The sequence below is a fragment of the Mastigoproctus giganteus genome, chromosome 9, assembly GCF_048544385.1.
Source record: "Mastigoproctus giganteus isolate SK-2022 chromosome 9, ASM4854438v1, whole genome shotgun sequence".
NCBI lineage: Eukaryota > Metazoa > Arthropoda > Arachnida > Uropygi > Thelyphonidae > Mastigoproctus > Mastigoproctus giganteus.
In genome coordinates, this window is record NC_143583.1 from 127,423,787 (window position 1) to 127,442,489 (window position 18,703).

Here is an 18,703-nt window from a genome sequence, read left to right on the forward strand (position 1 = left end):
TACTGTCATTAACAATCCTGCAAACTTGGACATTAAGCCTGATATACCTTCATCAATATCAAATATACAAAACAACAATGGGCCTAACCCTTGGGGGGCTCCATTAATAATATTAGTCCATGAAGAGCAGATTCCATTGATTACCACTCTGTCTTCTCCCACTCAACCATCCCTTTATCCATAGCAGCAACTTGCCCTTAATACCATGCTGCTCCAATTTATACAGTAGTCTTCCATGTTCAGCAATATCAAAAGCTTTTCTGAAATCCAAGTATATGATATCAAAAATATTTTTTCATCCAGTTCCTTTGTGACTACATCATAGTACCCAATCAAATTGGTCAGACAAGACTTCCCCTTAACAAACCCAATCTGTATCTGAAGTATAATTAGAGCCTTGTCTAGATGATCCTATATTTCTTCCTTTACCAGTGACTCCATTATTTTCCCTGGAACAGAATGTTAAAGTAACAGGTCTACAATTATTTATGTCACCCTTTGATTCCCATTCCCCCTTTGTGAATTTGGGATACATTTTCTTGAAAATACAGGGGGGGGGTCCAGGTATCAGAGTATTCATTATCCAAGTCCCTGCAGTTACAAGGTTAAAAATAATACATTAAAAAAAAAAATGAAAACAAAAAATATATTGTCTATATACTAATCACCCCCACTACACACTTGACCATTTCTGTGCTGCTTTTCCTGCGAACGTCCCATTGACTCAGCTCCCTCTACAGTTAGTTTCTCATTTACTGTTGTTTGTAGTCTGATATTTTCAATAATTTTTACATTAAGTGAATTCTTAGTTTTCTTATTTTTGTTAACCATGCATTCAAAGCAGAGTGCTGATGATAAAACATCATGAAAAAAAAAAAGATGATGCAAGTTAGGTTTAGAGATTAAATTAGAAGTTATATGTCATAAAAGCTGGCTTTAGGACAGGATTCTCAACTATGGATTACCTTCATGTAATATCACAGCTAATGGAGAAAGCAAATAAATATAAAACACGATTATGCCTGGCATTTGTGGATTATGAAAAGGCTTTTGACTCCATACAGCGTAAGGCAATGTTTCAGGCACTAGAAAGACAAGGCATAGATACCCCACATATTATGATTTTGAAGAAAATATATGAGAGTGCTACCTCCTTTATTAGACTAAACAAAGACAGTAGGAAATTTAAAATCAAGAAAGGAGTTCAACAAGGAGACACAATATCTCCGAAGCTGTTTACTGCTGCCCTTGAGGAAGCTTTGAGAAGATTAGACTGGTCACAGAAAGGAGTCAATGTGAACGGAGAGTACCTAAACCATTTAAGATTTGCAGATGGCATTGTGGTCATAAGCCATGATCCCAAAGAATTAGAGGAAAATCTTAATCAGTTATGTACAGTTAGTAAGGATTTAGGACTAAAAATGAATATGGCTGAAACAAAAGTAATGATGAACAAGTATGCCACAGAAAGGGAAATAATGATTGAAGGAGCAGTAATTGAAAAGGTGGAGTCATATACTTATCTGGGACAAGTTATTAGCTGTAATAATGATAAATGGCTGGAAGTCAAGAGAAGAATAAATTTTGGATGGATAGCATTCAGGAAATATAATCACATACTGAAGAGCACAATCCCAGTTTGTCTGAAACGTAAAATAATGAACCAATGTATACTTCCCACCATGACTTATGGAAGTGAAGCTGAGAACTACACAGCGAAGAATGGAACGAATTATATTGAGAATAAGACTGTTAGATAAGAAGAGAAACACATGGATTAGGCAGCAAACTCAAGTACTAAAATGGTCTTGGGCAGGACACATAGCTCGAAGACATGATGACAGATGGACTAAAAAAATAACAGAATGGTACCCAAGAGGAGCTAGAAGAAATCCTGAAAGACAAAGGCAGAGATGGATAGCTGAAATTCATGAGTTTGTGGGTAGTAAATGGATGGCCAGTGCTCAAAACAGAAGGAACTGGAAAGTTGCTGGAGAGGCCTTCACCCTGCAGTGGATTGAAAATGGCTGATGATGTCATAAAAGAAGTGGAGAACAAGTATTTGATATCGTGCATTCCCTTGATATCCCAAAAACAACAATTCACACATATTGTCATGTTCAACATATTATAATAAAATAATTGTCTCATTTTTCAATTTCTTCAATCCATTTTTTTTTTTTTACTATGTACAAGTACATAATACGCGTTACAAAAATTTGGTCCCCGTTTTAAGTGGAATTTTCTGGAACCAACTATCCTCTGATAACAAGGACCCCTCCATATATATAGTTTTAGTAGATAGTATGAATCAGAGCTGTAATACTCAATATATTCTACGTTGATAATAATATTAGTAAAACAATAAGAGGAGTTAACCTCAATATAGTACGTAGAACACTTCCGTATGATACCCTCCAGAAATTAAAACGGAAAAATCGACAACTTACCGGTAACATTAGAGTAAAATATAAATAATTAAATAATCAATTTAACACAATTTAAAACAATTAAAAGAATCTAACGAAAATATTCAAAACTATTTTCCTTCCTGAAGCATTGTCAGCTTTAGGAAGGAAAATCGTTTAATATTTTCGTTAGATTCTTTTAATTGCGTTAATTTGATTTTTAATTGTTTTAAATTGTGTTAAATTGATTATTTAATTATTTATATTTTACTCTAATGTTACCAGTAAGTTGTCGATTTTTCCGTTTTAATTTCTGGAGGGTATCATACAGAAGTGTTCTACATACTATATTGAGGTAAACTCCTCTTATTGTTTTACTAATAGTTTTAGTAGATAAGCAGGATGTGATCCATATTATTTATTACCCACAAGGCCAATATCCAGACAGACATTGCTTAAATGAAGAGCTGCAATGCATTGAATTTGTTTACCTTGACTGTTTATGTTCAGTTAAATCATTAAATCCTGCTCCAAGATTTAGCATTAGTAGAGGCATATGATGCAAGAAAGCAAGCTTATGTAGCATCAGCCAAAAAAAACCCTCCCATTTCATCCATCCATTCGCTACAAATGCTTGTCTAGTTCTGCTTTGAACCTCTACTACAACAGATGGAAGTTTGTTCCAACTATCAACCACCCGTTGGCTAAAGGCAAATATCCACATATCTATTCTACAATTGCCTCTCCTCAATTTGAATTTATGTCCCCTCAGATGAATAATCTGAGCAAACCATTTAACACCATTTGCTCCACATATTATCACATGGCTTTCTGTCAATTTTATATCTTTTTTGCCATCATCTATCTGATAAAAGAAGGTGGGATATTGCCTAAAGAGAAAATTTAATGTGTTTCTCTAAGAACCATGAATGATGAGTGTTTATATGTTTACTATCATTGTATTATTAATGATTAGTGCTTGTTTCAATTAAACTTAAGTAATACTTTCTACTTGATACTACACAAACAATATATAACTAATGGGCATATCCGCAGCACTATTGAAAAACATTTGTCATTTATCCAAGTGAAATCTCCTAATCTTGTAGCACATTAGGCTCCATGCACCCAGTCTGCAAAAGCTTTCTGCTCAGTTGTAAATTTATTAAAAATTGGTTCCAGAATAATCCTTTATTTTCGAAGCTAAACTAACTAAAGTTTTTAACAGTTCAAAGTGACAGGTCCTTGTGGGTCTGATGTTTTTGTTATTGACTTTATGGAGCAGTGGCATCTTAGGCCATACTGCTTCAGATATAGCTGAATGTTGTGTTTGTTCACAAGCCAATTTGCATATAGCGGGATGAAAAATCCAGAATAACTCAGAGGAAAAGCATCTATTCTCCTCCCCCCACTGAAATTGGCTAATTACAATCCCAGTTGAAAGGATCTCTAAGAATTCTTCCCATCTCCAATGACATTTGAGTCACTGAGGAGAGGACTGACTTCTGATAGCAAGGAACTCGTGGAAGGGTTCTCTGCTATTAGAAGAAATATGAATGGCCAGTGAAATAGCTGTGATCATAGGGATAGTTATGAAAAATCTTCTGGGAAGTAGTTTATCTTCAAATTCCACTGGAGTTTTAATTTTGGTTTTGTAAATGTTAGCTTTGAAATAAAGCAAAAGATTTTTTATCCAGTTTTCAAAAATATATCTAAACATTAAAGCTATCAAAAGAAAAGCTGAATTAATTTAATAAAAGTAGGTGAAATAAAATTGGAAATGATTTAAAGGTAAAAAATATGAAGTATCTATGAATATTAACATAAAGGAGCTCAACACTTCCTTTTAATTTACTTATATAGATAACCATTTACTGATGGTACAAAGAATGATTGGCTCTCAACAACTTGGAACTGGTGGTTCATCTGGGTATCAGTATCTTCGTGCAACACTCAGGTAAGACAAAGGATATCAGTTTCTTTCTCTCTCTCAAAATAAACACATGGGCATCCAACCTTTTACATCTTTCATTATTTTGTTTCTTGAAAATGATAACAGACGTTTTGTTTCCCAGCCCTCAACCAAATTTTTTTGATCAGTGAACTTAAACCATGTATGGTTGAAGTGTACTACATATATCCAAGCACTGGAAATTAACTTTCAATGGTAATCTAATAATATAATGTAAATAGCTGAAATAGTTTAATAATAAAAAAAAAAATTTGGATAGTCCTCAAGAATAATTGATTAGAGAATATTCTATAGTCCTATAATAATATGAATTATCCACACTATCCGAAGGGTAGTCTAACTATTACCTGACTCATCTGTATTACATATGAAGTTAAAGGAAATGCAATGACCTTAACCCTATGAAGAAAATCATTCACTATCACATTCTTAATTATGAGATATTTTTGATTTGAGAAAACAACGGCGAAGGTAAAGAAAGCCTGCATGAGAACGACTAGAAATGTTGGATAACTTACGCAGAAAATTAGTTTCCCGATATGGCACTCTAGCGCTGCTCACTCAGTAAACAGACAGTAGGTATTATCGGTCTGGAGCAAAGTCGAGAATGATATATTGATTGACAGGTAGGCGTGGCAAACAATGTGCTGATTGGTGCACGAACACAACACACAATAACATCGGTTTAGCAGCACTAATGGTAACTTGTCCTAATCGCACATGCCCCAACCTTTTTTTCACCATTACAGTATTTCGTAATGGTGAAAAAAGGTCAGGTTACCTCGACTTGAATCCCATGGGAGCTTGAACCCTTCCCGAAGTAGAGGGGATAACCTAACTTTTTTTCTTTAGAATCAGTCATATTTAGAAATAGTCATAAAAAAATACATTTTTTTATGACTGTATTCTTATTTTCTTGTTCAATAATACCCTAATGGTGAAAAAAAGGTCAGGTTACCTCCACTTGAATCCCATGGGAGCTTGAACCCCTCCCAAAATGGAGGGGGTAACCTAACCTTTTTTCTTTAGAATCGTGGGTAGACTAGCACATAAATTGTTTATTAACAAAATATTAATTTTTTATTACTGTACTTTTATTTTTAAAGACACTTGTGCGGATACACACGTATCATAACGTCAATCAGCACCTTAAAAGATTCATCGCTACTATTACCTGTTCACCGTTCATTACAAAACTATTATGCACCGTTCTTTACTGGTAAATACACATCATAATGCCAACCAATGACTACACAGTAGCTTGTTGTCTGTCACCCCTACCACCAATCATTTCATCGTTTGCCACGCCTACCTGTCAATCAATATATCCTTCTTGATTTCTGCTCCAGACCAATAACACCTACCGTCTGTTTACCGAGCGAGCAGCACTACAGTCCGGTGTTGGGGAAACTAATTTTCCACGTAAGTTATCCGACGTTTCTCGTCGTTCTCGTGCAGGCTTTCTTTACCTTAGCCAAAACAACTTATATTGAATTTGTCCCCACCCCCACTTTTTTTCTAAAAATTCCACATAAAAAAAAACTGTGCACCTTATACAAGGGTGCATCCGAAGCTGCAGATTGTTTCTCTCACGTCTGGTGAGTATGGGCTTGGCACACCCAGGGTCCTGAGCTGGATATCATCATTCTTCTCTTTCTTGGTGATTCCTTTCTACTTCTCTCGCTCTCTCTCTCTCTCTCTCTCTCTCTCTCTCTCTCTCTCTCAGGGTAATAGGGAAATTTTTTTTTCTGGCTGGTGCAGCATAAGCCTCAGGCTTTCTTGCATCATATGCCTAATAATAATAATATGTTTATACAGAAACTTAAGTTGTGTGGAGGTCAAAACCCCATGCTAAAACTGGACTTGAAGTCAAGTCACTCAATGAATGGTAGGAAATCTATAGCACAGCACTGCATAAATACTGTTACAAAGTTTAAGTGATGAAATACCTAAACAAAATTAAATCCTTAATTCCAGTACTTTGCATATTTTGTCCTTGGTGTGATGAATGCCAAAATAATTACTGCAATTATATTGCTCTGTTTGTAAAATTTTGGACCACAAAGGCTGCACAAAGTAGGGCAGTCTTCATTTTGCAGCATCTATTATAAATTAGATCATTTGTCTACTATACCAACAAAAAGGTACATAAGTACCCAAAGAATAAATGGCTGCTCTAGATCCACATACAGCCAGAAGAACTCCAAAGGTGATCAAGCTGTTGGCAACCAAATTCATTGATTTTGGTATAGTTACAAAAAAAATTATGTAATTATGTACCAGGTACATAATGAGTTGCTGCTGCTCTACACTGAGACTGATAGTGTCACAGCAGCAGCCGTTAAAAACGTCTTTACTGCAGGAACTCATTATGAAACTAAAATTGTGTAAAGTTACCATTTTGCGTATATGTTCATGAAGACGTATTATAATTCCAATACCGAATTATTTTAGGAAATTGTCTTTTCACTCATCCCCCATTTCCTTTTCGATAACGAGCAGTAAATTGTGCAAGAGTTATATCTTTTAATGTTTCACCCCGTTTTTCATATTTATCAAAAATACTATCTTTCCATATATCCAAAGACTCACTATCAACTTGTTTATCCAATTCAGCTTTGGATTTATGTAATTTCTGATGCTCATGTGGCCATACTGTTGGCACGTATTAAATTGCGTAATAAATACCAAGCTGCCTCTTGTAAACTCATCTACACTTAATGCTCATGTTAGATCAGTTATATCCATATCAGGATATTCTTCTTGTAGCTCTATAATTTTCCTTTGCAGGTTGTTTATTCCTCTGTTAGTTTTATTCACATATTCAACTACATATGCTGCACCTGAATATTCTTCTATGATAAATTGTAAATCCGAATTAGAGCACTCCTAAAGTCGAAGGGTTGTAATTATTCATAAATTTCTCTTCTACCTTGCATTTAAGAAATACACGTGGTTGTTTGATACCAGCCCTCAAAATATTTAGATATTCTTCTGATTGGAATTGATTTGATTTAAGGAATTCTTTGAAATTAACATGATTAACCAATTCTAATGAGTTGTGCATTTTACGATAAGCTAATCTTCGATTGTCATCTGTTGCCATCGGTATCAATATACGAGTTTGTGACATTGGCCAAAAAGGTGCTTCAAGTTGACATTCGTGTCAGTTTGCGTTATTATTTTTATAACAGGTAGAAGTATGTTTATGTTATTGTAAATTTGAATAATCTGAAGTTTTCTCCATAGAATATAATGCATCTACCATTTGGATTGCTTCTTCTATCCCACCTTATTTTTCTTCTAATGGTGCATTTTTCATCCATAATAATATATGTGCATGTGGACTTCAATGTTGAAATTCAACGTGTTTAAAGAAATTCACAATGTATTCACAATTAACCTAAAACGATGCCACCTTAAAAATTTTCTGTTTATTCAGAAATGGCTGTGTATTATGATGCTAAGCACTTTATATACATAGTCTAAATTTGTTCGCAGCTTGAGGCTCTAGCCCTAAATGCGCCTTAGTCGAAATTCACAACATAATATTTCCCAAAAGGACTATAGGTTTTCAATTTTAAAATTGAGTATACTCTCGACAATTTTATTAAAGTATACGGCACACATTACGGGGATCTTCATTTATTAATGTAGCTCTTTCCATGTAAGGTAGATCCATAACTTCATTAGTTGTAATTTCTCATTTATATCTGAATTTGTATAACATACATAGTTGTTATTATTATTTGGTTTTTAGGAGCATTAGCAACTAAGGCCATATTGCTCCGGGGGGATATGCGGTGGTCATTACCCTGACCTTTCTGCATCCTCCGTATTTGGTGGTCATGGGCTTGAACCTCGGTCTAATCAAGAAGCATGTGCTACGCACTGCTGCTCCTGCCCACCTGGCTATGGAGGCGCCAACTTACATAGTAATACGGGGCCATGTTGGTTCACACACACTCAACATCAAGAACATTGTAGGTTTTCCTAATTGACAAATCATGGGAAAACATCTCGTTTACATTGACTCCAATAATATACTGAATTGGGAATTGATTTTAGAAATGCCAACTTAGACTCTAATGACTTGTTTATAAATTCTTTAGATTCCAATGTAAAACAAGTAATGTTAGCTGTTATTCCTACTGATTTAAATGCAAATTGCATATTTTCGGCACACATTCGCATAATTTTCGTTGCCATATATAGCAAATGTTAGGGAGTTATTCCATGACGATCAGATCTATGAATTTCACCCAATGCCATCATAAAGGGAGTAATTTTCAATCATTTTTAAATTTTCGTGCAGGTCCCAAATATAGCTGGAAAAGAAAGTTCTGCTTGTATATCAATTATGAAACTTGTTGGAGATGATTTCTGACCCAGTGGTATACATAAATATTTATCCTCAGACCATAATAATGTTTGTTATTGAATTATCAATAGTTCATCATCATTGTTGACAGGTTCAACAATTTCATCCGAATGTTCATTTGTCCCTGAGAAATCTTCACTCACTTTTATGCCATAGAATTTATACAAAGGTGAATTTATCAAATACCATAACCATATTTTTACTACTTTCTTCTGCACACATCCTTGTAGATATGGTGATTTATGTATGAGTCTTCATTTTATATGTACATTAATGGCATAATCATCATCTAATTCTCTAGATAATGGATGAACCATTGTATTTATGTTAACTGGTACATTTATTACTTGTCCAATGATCCCATATTGTCCGTGTTCGTAACATAAACAATGAATTTGCATAAAGGGTAATCGTGGTGATATCAAATTCTCAGTTACAACATCCAGTGGAGGCAAATGAGTAGGATATATAAATCCATTTGATGTGGCCATAGTTGGTATCTGTCCCTCTTTTAATGAAGTTTGACACGTATTACACATCACGAAAGTACTCACTTGTAAATGAAATTTTGAAGTAATTCATACGAAGTTGTTGGAAATGGTTTCAAATCTAATTGAAACCATAAACAATCACAAACATTACAACTAAATCCAAATGGGTTTTGTACACTAGTTTTTCAAACTCACTGTCAGCTCGTGTAGACACTAGGGAATCTCATTCCCTAGTGTCTACACGATCTCATTCCTGCTTATGCAATGTAATCAGGAATCTCATTAGCCATTTCTAATTTCGCTTATTTTTGTGCACAATGTTCCTTCATTCATTCTGCTGGAGTTTTAGATTCCAGATAAGTATCAGGCATAGTAGAACTCTGTGGTTAAATTTCATTATTATTTGGAATTGTTTGAATTTCTAATTTCCTTTTCTTCCATTCACAATATTCCTTCATTATTTTAGCTCAAGTTTTTTTGGGTGCAGTTTGAGAACTGCCAGGCATAACAAAACACTCTTGTTGAATTTCATTTGGATTTGCATTTCTATTCAACTTCCCTTTCTTTCTTTCATGATATTCCTTCAAATGCTGGGCTGTAGATTTTGGCACAGTCACTTGCGTATTAATCATTATGCTGATATAATGTAGTGCGTCACTGCTCAATTGTACTTGTCACTGCAACTTGTTGCGTACAATTGAGTTTTTTCTTGGGTGCATGCATTGTACTTGTTGCATCACTTCACGCAACAAGTACAGCACATGTGCATCGGGTTTCGTGACAATTTCTAGGTAACATAATGCTTTTTTCCAAATAACGCTGGTAAAAACATTTTTAACGTCAAAAAGTCTTCATGAGTTTTTCATTGGAACCCATGAATAGTCTCAAAGTGAACATTGAAAGGTGCAACATGTCGTCCTAATCTAATCAGCATAACACAAAATTCATCCAGACTTAGTGCAGATGAGCAGATCATCTTTTAAGGACATGATAGAAAATGTTGGATGAAAACTATATTGTGCAGTGCTAAAACAGTACTACTATACTATGTACAGTCAAGCATGATTATAGCATTATAGTAGGGGATTGCAATATTCTTGATCTTATAACAGAAATTAACTTTTTAAAAATTACATTGAAACTGGTATAACCCTAATTATAAAATTTAACTAACAGATATAAAATGCTTATATACATACATATATACATTAAATTAATCTATACAACCAGTGGAACACACAAAGTTCTCAATTTCAAATCATTTAGCAAAATGTTCTGCTTTAATCATTAAAAGTGGACCACTTATGGGATATTTTCACTCTTTTGCTGTTAAAAACACTTTAGTATTAGTAATGGCCATATGGTGTGAGTAAGCCATGCTGCACCAGCAAAAAAAAAAAAAGTAATATAATAATAATAAAAAATTAAACAAAAGGAAATGCACAATCTATGCATTTCCCTCCTCACACAGGTAACTTATTCCAGTAATTTATAACTCGCTTTTAGGATTACTGTTCCCCAGGTGTAAGACCTTGCGCTTTGCTAGATTAAAGCAAAGCTGCCATTTTTCTGACCATCTCTGAAGTCTGTCTAGGTCACTCTGAAGAAGTTCTGCTTGGTGGTGATCATTAACTACTCTACCAATCTTTACATCATCTGCAATTTAGACATCACACTCTCTATCCCTTCATTGATGTCATTTAAGAAAATCAAAAACAGCAGTGGTCCTAATACTGATCCCTGGGAAATGCCACTTCTTATATTAACCCAATCTCAGGAATAACTATTTATCACAACCCTCTGCCTCCTGCCCTGATGTCATCCTGCTATTCATCTAAGGATTTTCCCTGTGAGTACAACCTGCTCCAGTTTATAAAGTAACTGCCCACATGGGACTGAATCAAATGCTTCGTTGAAATCTAAATAAGCAATGTCGAAATTATTCCCTAAATCCACTCATGAGTGACCCTGCTAAAATAGCTAACCAGATTTGTTAAAGATGATTTTCTGTTTACAAATCCATGCTGTGTGACTCCTTCAGAATTCTATTTCTATCTGACTCAGCATTTCCCCAACTGAGATCAGCAAAACCTTGGGAGTCAGTAGATCAGTTCCAGGGAGGTCTGCGAAATGGCCCTCCGAAACTGGTCAAATTATTCATTCTATGTATAACAAATTGATGATAAATAAAGTTATTATTATATATTTATGTAAAAATAAGAATAAAGTTGAGTTGTTTTAAACTTAAAACTTTAAATTTTGTTTTACAGAAAACCTAGTGTGTGTATGTATATATATATATATATATATATATATATATATATACACACACACACACACACACACACAGAAAAAAAAAAAAATATATATATATATAGGGGTCTTCAAACGTTTTTTTGAAGGGGTCTGTAGACCTCAGTAGTTTGGGAACCACTGGTCTAAATGGTCCTGAATTCCACCCTTGATCACTGCCTCCATGATCTTCCCTACCACTGAAGCCAGACTAACTGGTTGGTAATTTCTCACTACTCAATAACCCTACATATTGGAGACACATTGGTACTTTTCCAATCCAAAGAAAATTAATTAAAAGAGTCTTGTCAGAATGTACATGTTTCATTTTCAAGTGACTATATTTTTTTTATTTTGAATTCCACATTGTGTGCACTGTTAAGCTCAATAACTTAAATTCATGAACAACATCACATTTCTTCTTTACATTTTCTATTTCTGTAATAACTCTCATTTTATCCTGAATGCTTAAAGCTTTTTCACTTACTATTCATTGTGAAAGTGCTATACTCTGTAGTGTAAAAACTACATATTAATCTTTGCAAAACAAAATGCCAACTGACTGGAATTCAAAATACAAACTGTTTTCTCAAGCAGGGGTAACTACATGTGTGAGTGATACTAAATGTTAAAAAAAAAATTTTAATTACTTTTGAAAAAATAAACTTTCAAGAATACTAGTTTTTTTAGTGCAAGTACATTTCCATATTGAGGCAATGTTTACAGAGTATTAGTAGTGGAAAATGATGCAAGAAACTAAGCTTATACAGCATAAATAAAAAAAAAAAAATTCCCATTTCACTTATCTGTCTCTTCCAATAGTTTGTCTAGTTCTTACTTAAATTTATTCAAACTATCCACTTCCACAACAGTGGATGGAAGCTTGTTCCAGTAATCAACCACCTGTTGGCTGAAGGAATACTTCCACACATCTATTCTGAAACCATCCTTTCTCAATTTAAATTTATGTCCCATTATGTGCATAGTCTGAGCAAGAGAAAGAATCCCATTAGCATTGAGTTTGCTCAAGTCATTCAAAGCATTAAACACCTCAATCAGATCACCTCACAGATGCATAGTCTCCAGATGCAGCAATTTGCAGAACTGAAGTCTTTTTAGTAAGGATACCCCTTTGTTCCTCCTCACCATCTTGTTGCCCTTTTCTGTATTCATTCCAGCAGCTCCACATCCTTCCTAAAATGAGGCCTCCTGACCTTATATGCAATACTCAAGATGTGGCCTGATCACTGCCTTATAACAATGGGATAATCACCTGCTTATCCTACTAGCAAAATTCCTGTATATCATTGACATGAGCTGTCCTGGCAGCCTGTCTCCACTACTCAGAGAAAACTTTTGACTATGTAACTGAGCCATTCCTTGGGGCCTGTTTATTAGTGTACTGCAGTATTAAACAGGTCCCAAGGATTGGCTTAGTTACATAGTCAAAGTCTCCCACATACAAATATAGCATCAATAAGAGTGATTTCACTTGTCATCTATGTCTGTATGTTTTGGTTTTGACTGTTCTATACAAGGAAGTATGCATACACTTACTGTTTCCTTTACAGTCTACTGTGCAGTGCAATAAAATGTCACAATGTAAACTTTTAAAAGGGCAGAAATAATTGAATTAAAAGTACACAGTGGGTCTTAATGCAGATTTTACTGAAATACACCACTATTCAAGATACAAAAGGTAACTGTAAAAGAAGAGAGTAAACTTATACAGCAAACACAATATATTACTGGTCAGTTCATTGGAAAATTTGACATTATAGCAGTTTTGAAATGATACTGTAACCAAGGTAAAATGGCACAATTTATATGGAGATTTTTCTTAAACTTAATTGTTTAAGAAAATGTCAAGTTAACTTGTCAGTATTTTCAGTCACTTTGCCTATGATTATATAGCAGTACTATATGCATCTTGGCTTACTTATCTTCTATTGTGCAACCTCTAAACAAGTAATAACTGTGCTTATACCAAGAGACCGTAGAATGCAGGTTCCAACAAGGCCATCTTAATTTAAAAAAATAAAAATTTCTCACACAAGTCACTATCCATACTTCTCTCAGAACAAAAACTAACAGGGTAATTTAAAAATTTGAAATGGACTCCATTACTTCTCCCCTTCCCCTTTCTGAGCATAGCTGAACCTTATTCCAAAATTTCAGAGTGACTCAAGTTAAAAAATGCAACTTTACTTTACTAATAGATGAACACTTATTATTCTGCATAAATAATTTTAGCATTATTCTACTATATATTTCTGAACTTTAAAAGTTAATAACTTTAATATTTTAAATAAAGTTGTGGCTAATCAGGAACTTTGCTAAAATAATTATTAAAATTATAATTTGTAATAGGTTTACTGTCTCTGCTATAATTAGGTTGTGAATTGCATTTTTTACAGTGACCACTACAAAGTTTTTGTGGATCTGTTTAATCTGCCAACATTCCTCATTCCACGCCATTATATTCCACCACTCACTCCTGCCATGAAGCAACGCCTGTCTGTCACAGAAGAAGTTTGACTTAAAATATGAAGGAAAGTGTAATGGTTCCAGCAGCCAAACTGAAATTCATACAGAATCCACATACTGCTAAAATAGTTAACTATAGTATTTTTCTTTTTGTTAGAAAATTAATTCTGAACTTAAGCAGGTTATTGAAACTAAATAGTTTTAAGCATAATGATAATAAATCCATCTTAAATGATTTTCTTCTTATTTTAAATTTTGTAGAAACAAAGCTAAATATAGCATTTTGTTTTCATTTAAAAGTGAAATGAGCTTGTACTTTGCTTAGATGAGATGCCTCTACAGGCTTTAACAAACTGAAAGATTCATAATCTTTCTTGCCATTACTTTCAAGCCAAATCCTCCTCTCTGTCATCTCCTCTTCTACCTAAAGAAAGAGAGAGCTTTTTTTCTAGCTTTGTCGAAATGTTCCTTAGTTATTTTCAGTATTTGTCGCATAAATCTGAAGTGAATCCAGGAGTTTGTAATATATTTCTCTACCTTATTGTAATTTTAGTACTCTTTTGTTTTCAATGTCTCATTTCATTCCTATTTTTGTGTTTCTGTTGAGAAGCATATAGAAAATACTTCACTTTAATCAAGTAAATAAGCAGAATGTTAAAACTGCTGCCTTGAACTTAAGGAGGAGAAGAAATCATTTAAGATAATTTTTTTGTGAAAATTTTATAACTTATTGCACTATTATTGTATAATAACATATTAATAAATTATGGATGCAAAAGATTAAGCATTTAGAAGCATCTGTATCTCTTTAAGAAGATGCGCCTTCTACCTGTTTAAATATGAGGTGTAGCAATACAGTTGCTAGACTGGTGCTATTTGCAGTCATATTCAATGAGTTTTGAAAATAAACAAAAGTGGTATAGTTGCAGTATATGTTGTATTTCATACTTCCTCCAACAGATGGTAGTACAGAGATTGTCCAGTAGGCTCATAGGTTTGTAACAACCAGTTTTGTTAGTGGCGTTAACGTTCTGTGTCACAATTTTGCAATGGAGTAACTAAAAAATATCAAATTTTGCTTTAAATTGGGAAAAGCTGCAACAGAAACATATGAAATGTATATGGTGATGACACGTTAAGTCATACCAGTGTGAGTGGTATAAGCCATTCAAAGATGGAAGTGGGGATGATCATGATGTCCCAAGAAGTGGGTGTCCATCAACCTCTCGAAATGCAGACAGAGTTGCAGAAGTTCAGGAAATTGTGACAAGATATCATCGTTTGATCCTCAGAATGATGGTTGATGCATTGGATATGAATAAAGAGACAATCCATCAAATTCTGCATGAAGATTTAGGGAAAAGGATGGTCTGTGCAAAATTTGTGTCACACAGCGTCACAGATGAGCAGAAGCAACAAAGTGTCATCACGTGAAGATTTTATTCAGACTTCGCACAGGCAATCCTTTTCCTCGACTGTATTGTCACTGGAGATGAGCATTGGGTGTTTCAGTATGACCCAGAGATGAAGTATCAGAGCATGCAGTGGACTTCAAAATTATTACCAAGGCCCAAAAAGTTTCATTTACAAAAGTTCAGGATCAAGACTATGCTGATTATGTTTTTCAACAAACAAGGAATTCATGCTCAAAGTGGAGAGAGTCAATGCTGTGCTCTACAGACAGGTGATTCAAAGACTCTTAGTGCATTTCCTGAATGAGGCTGCAATTTTGAGAGAAAGACAGCTGGTTCTTGTTGCACAAAAATGCCACCACCCATTCCACACTTGTTGTGAAGACATTTCTGATGACACATGGCATTGTACAGATCAACCATCCACCCTACTCTCTCATTCCCAAATGAAAATCTGCTCTCAAAGGAAAGGGATTTCAGGATGTTGAGAACAAAGAAAAATGTAACTGCCCAACTGAACATCATCTGTTTTGGACACCTTCACTGACTCTTTTCATAAACTTATAGAACAGTGTATTAAGTGCATTCAATTAGGGTGATTACTTTGAGTTTGTTTCAGCAATCAACCACTTGCTAGCTAAAGGCAAATTTCCACACATTAATTCTGCAACTGTATTTCCACAATTTGAATTTATTCTCCCTCAAGTGCATACTCTCCATAGCCAAGTAGTCAGGAAGTGCAGTAGTAGTAGTGGCATGTGATGCAAGAAAGCAAATGTATGAGCTTATGCAGCATCAGCCAAAAAAAAATCACACCATTCCCTCCAAATGCCTGTCCAGTTCCTCCTTAAATTTATTCAACCTATCAACTTCCACAACGACAGGTGGAAGTTTGTTCCAGCAATTAACCACCCGCTGGCTAAAGGCAAATTTCCACACATCTATTCTACATATGTCCTTTCTTAATTTGAATTTATGCCCCCTTAGGTTCGTAATCTGAACAAGTGGAAGGATCCCATCAGAATTCAGCGTGCTGAACCCATTCAAAGCCTTATACACCTCAATCAGATCACCGCGCAGGTGCCTAGTCTCCAGCCACTGCAATTTGCAGAACTTAAGCCTCTCTTGATAAGAGGATCCCTTCATTCCCCTCACCAATCTTGTTGCCCTTCTCTGTACACGCTCAAGTAAATCTACATCCTTCCTAAAATGAGGCCTCCAGACCTGTACGCAGTACTCAAGGCATGGCCTGACCATTGCCTTATACAGAGGAACAATCCCCTCCTTTATCCTGATAGCAAAATTCCTATATATCATTGACAAAACCCCATGACCTGCCCTGGCAGCCTGTCTGCATTGCTCAGAAAACTTCATATCTGACTGCACAATTACTCCCAGGTCTTTTTCATTTTCTACCACCTTAAGTGTAGTACAACACAGTTGGTACGTTTCTCTGGGGTTACTTCTACCCATATGCAGTACTTTGCATTTGTCAAGGTTAAACTTCAGTTGCCACTTCTTAGCCCATCTGCCCAAATTATCTAGATCCTGTTGCAGTAGCACACTGCCATTACTGTCAGTAGTACACGCTCTTTCAGTAGACCAGAGTTCAAGCCCCTGACTGCTAAATATGATCGATCTGCCAACCCGCACTGGACCAGCATGGCAGACTGTGGTCCATTTCCCTAAACATGAATCGTTGAGGAGGCTTCAATCCTGCAGTGTGTTGATAATTGCTGCAGTTTTTAGTTTGAATAAAAATAAAACCAGTTTTGAGAACTCCTACACTGTTCTTTTCATTGCACCAGTCTGGGAAATTTATCAGCACACCTCATATTTAAACCATATAGTTAAAACTCCTTAACGATTAGAGTGAGATATTCTCTGAAATGGGGTAAAATGGCAAGAATTAGTTACAAAATGCTCACAGTATTCAGGCTAAATTTTAAGTCACCGGACAAAAGTATTGATAAAACTATATTTTCCATTCCAGTTCATATATTCACCAAAAAAATAATAATAATAAATAAATAAATAAAATGACAGTTGCTCAACAAATCACCAAATCTGTCTCCCGGTGCAGTCTTCACTTTCATTGATATACTGGTTTAGATTAGTTGATATGGCAACAAAGATTGTGTTTCATGAATGGATTATAGGTTTGTTTTGTCACAATATTTTTGAATTTTATGATTAATACTTCATAAATGAATATTTGAAAAGATCATTTTTTTTTTAATGGTGACCCAAAATACAAAGACTTAGAACCTCTAGTACCTTGTAAGGATTAAAAGTAGAGGAGGCAGAAGACGAGGCACCTGCGAGGTGATCTGATTTAGATGTATAAGGCCTTGAATGGTTTGAGCAGGTTCAATGCTCATGGAATTCTTCCTCTTGATCAGATTACACACTTGAGGGAGCATAAATTCAAATTGAGAAAAGACTGTTGCAGTCATTGTGGAAGTTGATAGTTTAAATAAATTCAAGGAAGAACTGGACAAACTTTTAGAGCAAATGGATGGGTGAAATGGGATTTTTTTTTTTTGGCTGATGCTGTATAAGTTTTCTTTCTTGCATCATATGCCTCTACTGAGGCTAATGCTAAGATACTTGTTGATATTGGACTTGAATTTTTTTAAATTGCAATTTTCAAGAAGGAAGGAAGGAAGGTTATTCCAAAGAATGAATGTAAAAGGGATAAATGAAGCAGAGAAAAAAGTTGATTTGGTGAGTTTGGACATTGACCAGTTGAGGCAAGCATTTGGACTTGTTTGGAAGAATAAGGTGGAGGTACTGGTGAATTCAGAAGAGTGTAGTGATTTTAATTAATTGACCTGGCTTTCCATTTTGGATGGAGTCTAGAAGTTTTGGGATCAGCACCCCAGGTGTGGGTTCCATGATAAAGCAGATTTGTACAGAATCAGTGCTACTGTAAGCAAAAGAGAAAAATCTAATGTTTTTGATTCAGTGGAAAAAAATTTGACATGCATACGTGAAGAATGGTTAGAAGTCAGAGTTATCCCTAATAAAGATATGTGATATTTTAGCAATAAATAGACTCATACACCAACCATGAAAATATAAGTATTTTACTGTAACTAAAATATTTACAAATAAAATAAAATAAATATTTACAAAAACTGCTATTATATTAAATTAAATTATGAACATTGTAAAAAACTATGATGAAATCCTTGCGATAAAATACACTAAAATAAACCGGATTAAAAGCGATAAAAATCTGGAGCTTTCGGAAGCAT

At 34.8% G+C, this 18,703-nt stretch overlaps 1 protein-coding gene across 1 annotated transcript in view; it reads left to right on the plus strand.

Moving 5' to 3' along the window:
• Window positions 1–14,082, plus strand: part of v (Tryptophan 2,3-dioxygenase vermilion) — a 143,838-nt gene extending 129,756 nt beyond the window's left edge. The window contains exons 13-14 of the mRNA XM_090380792.1: window positions 4,272–4,365; window positions 13,962–14,082. Of these exons, the coding sequence (XP_090236918.1) occupies window positions 4,272–4,365; window positions 13,962–14,082 (215 nt within the window). The remainder of the gene's footprint in view (window positions 1–4,271; window positions 4,366–13,961) is intronic.
• Window positions 14,083–18,703: the final 4,621 nt, after the last annotated feature.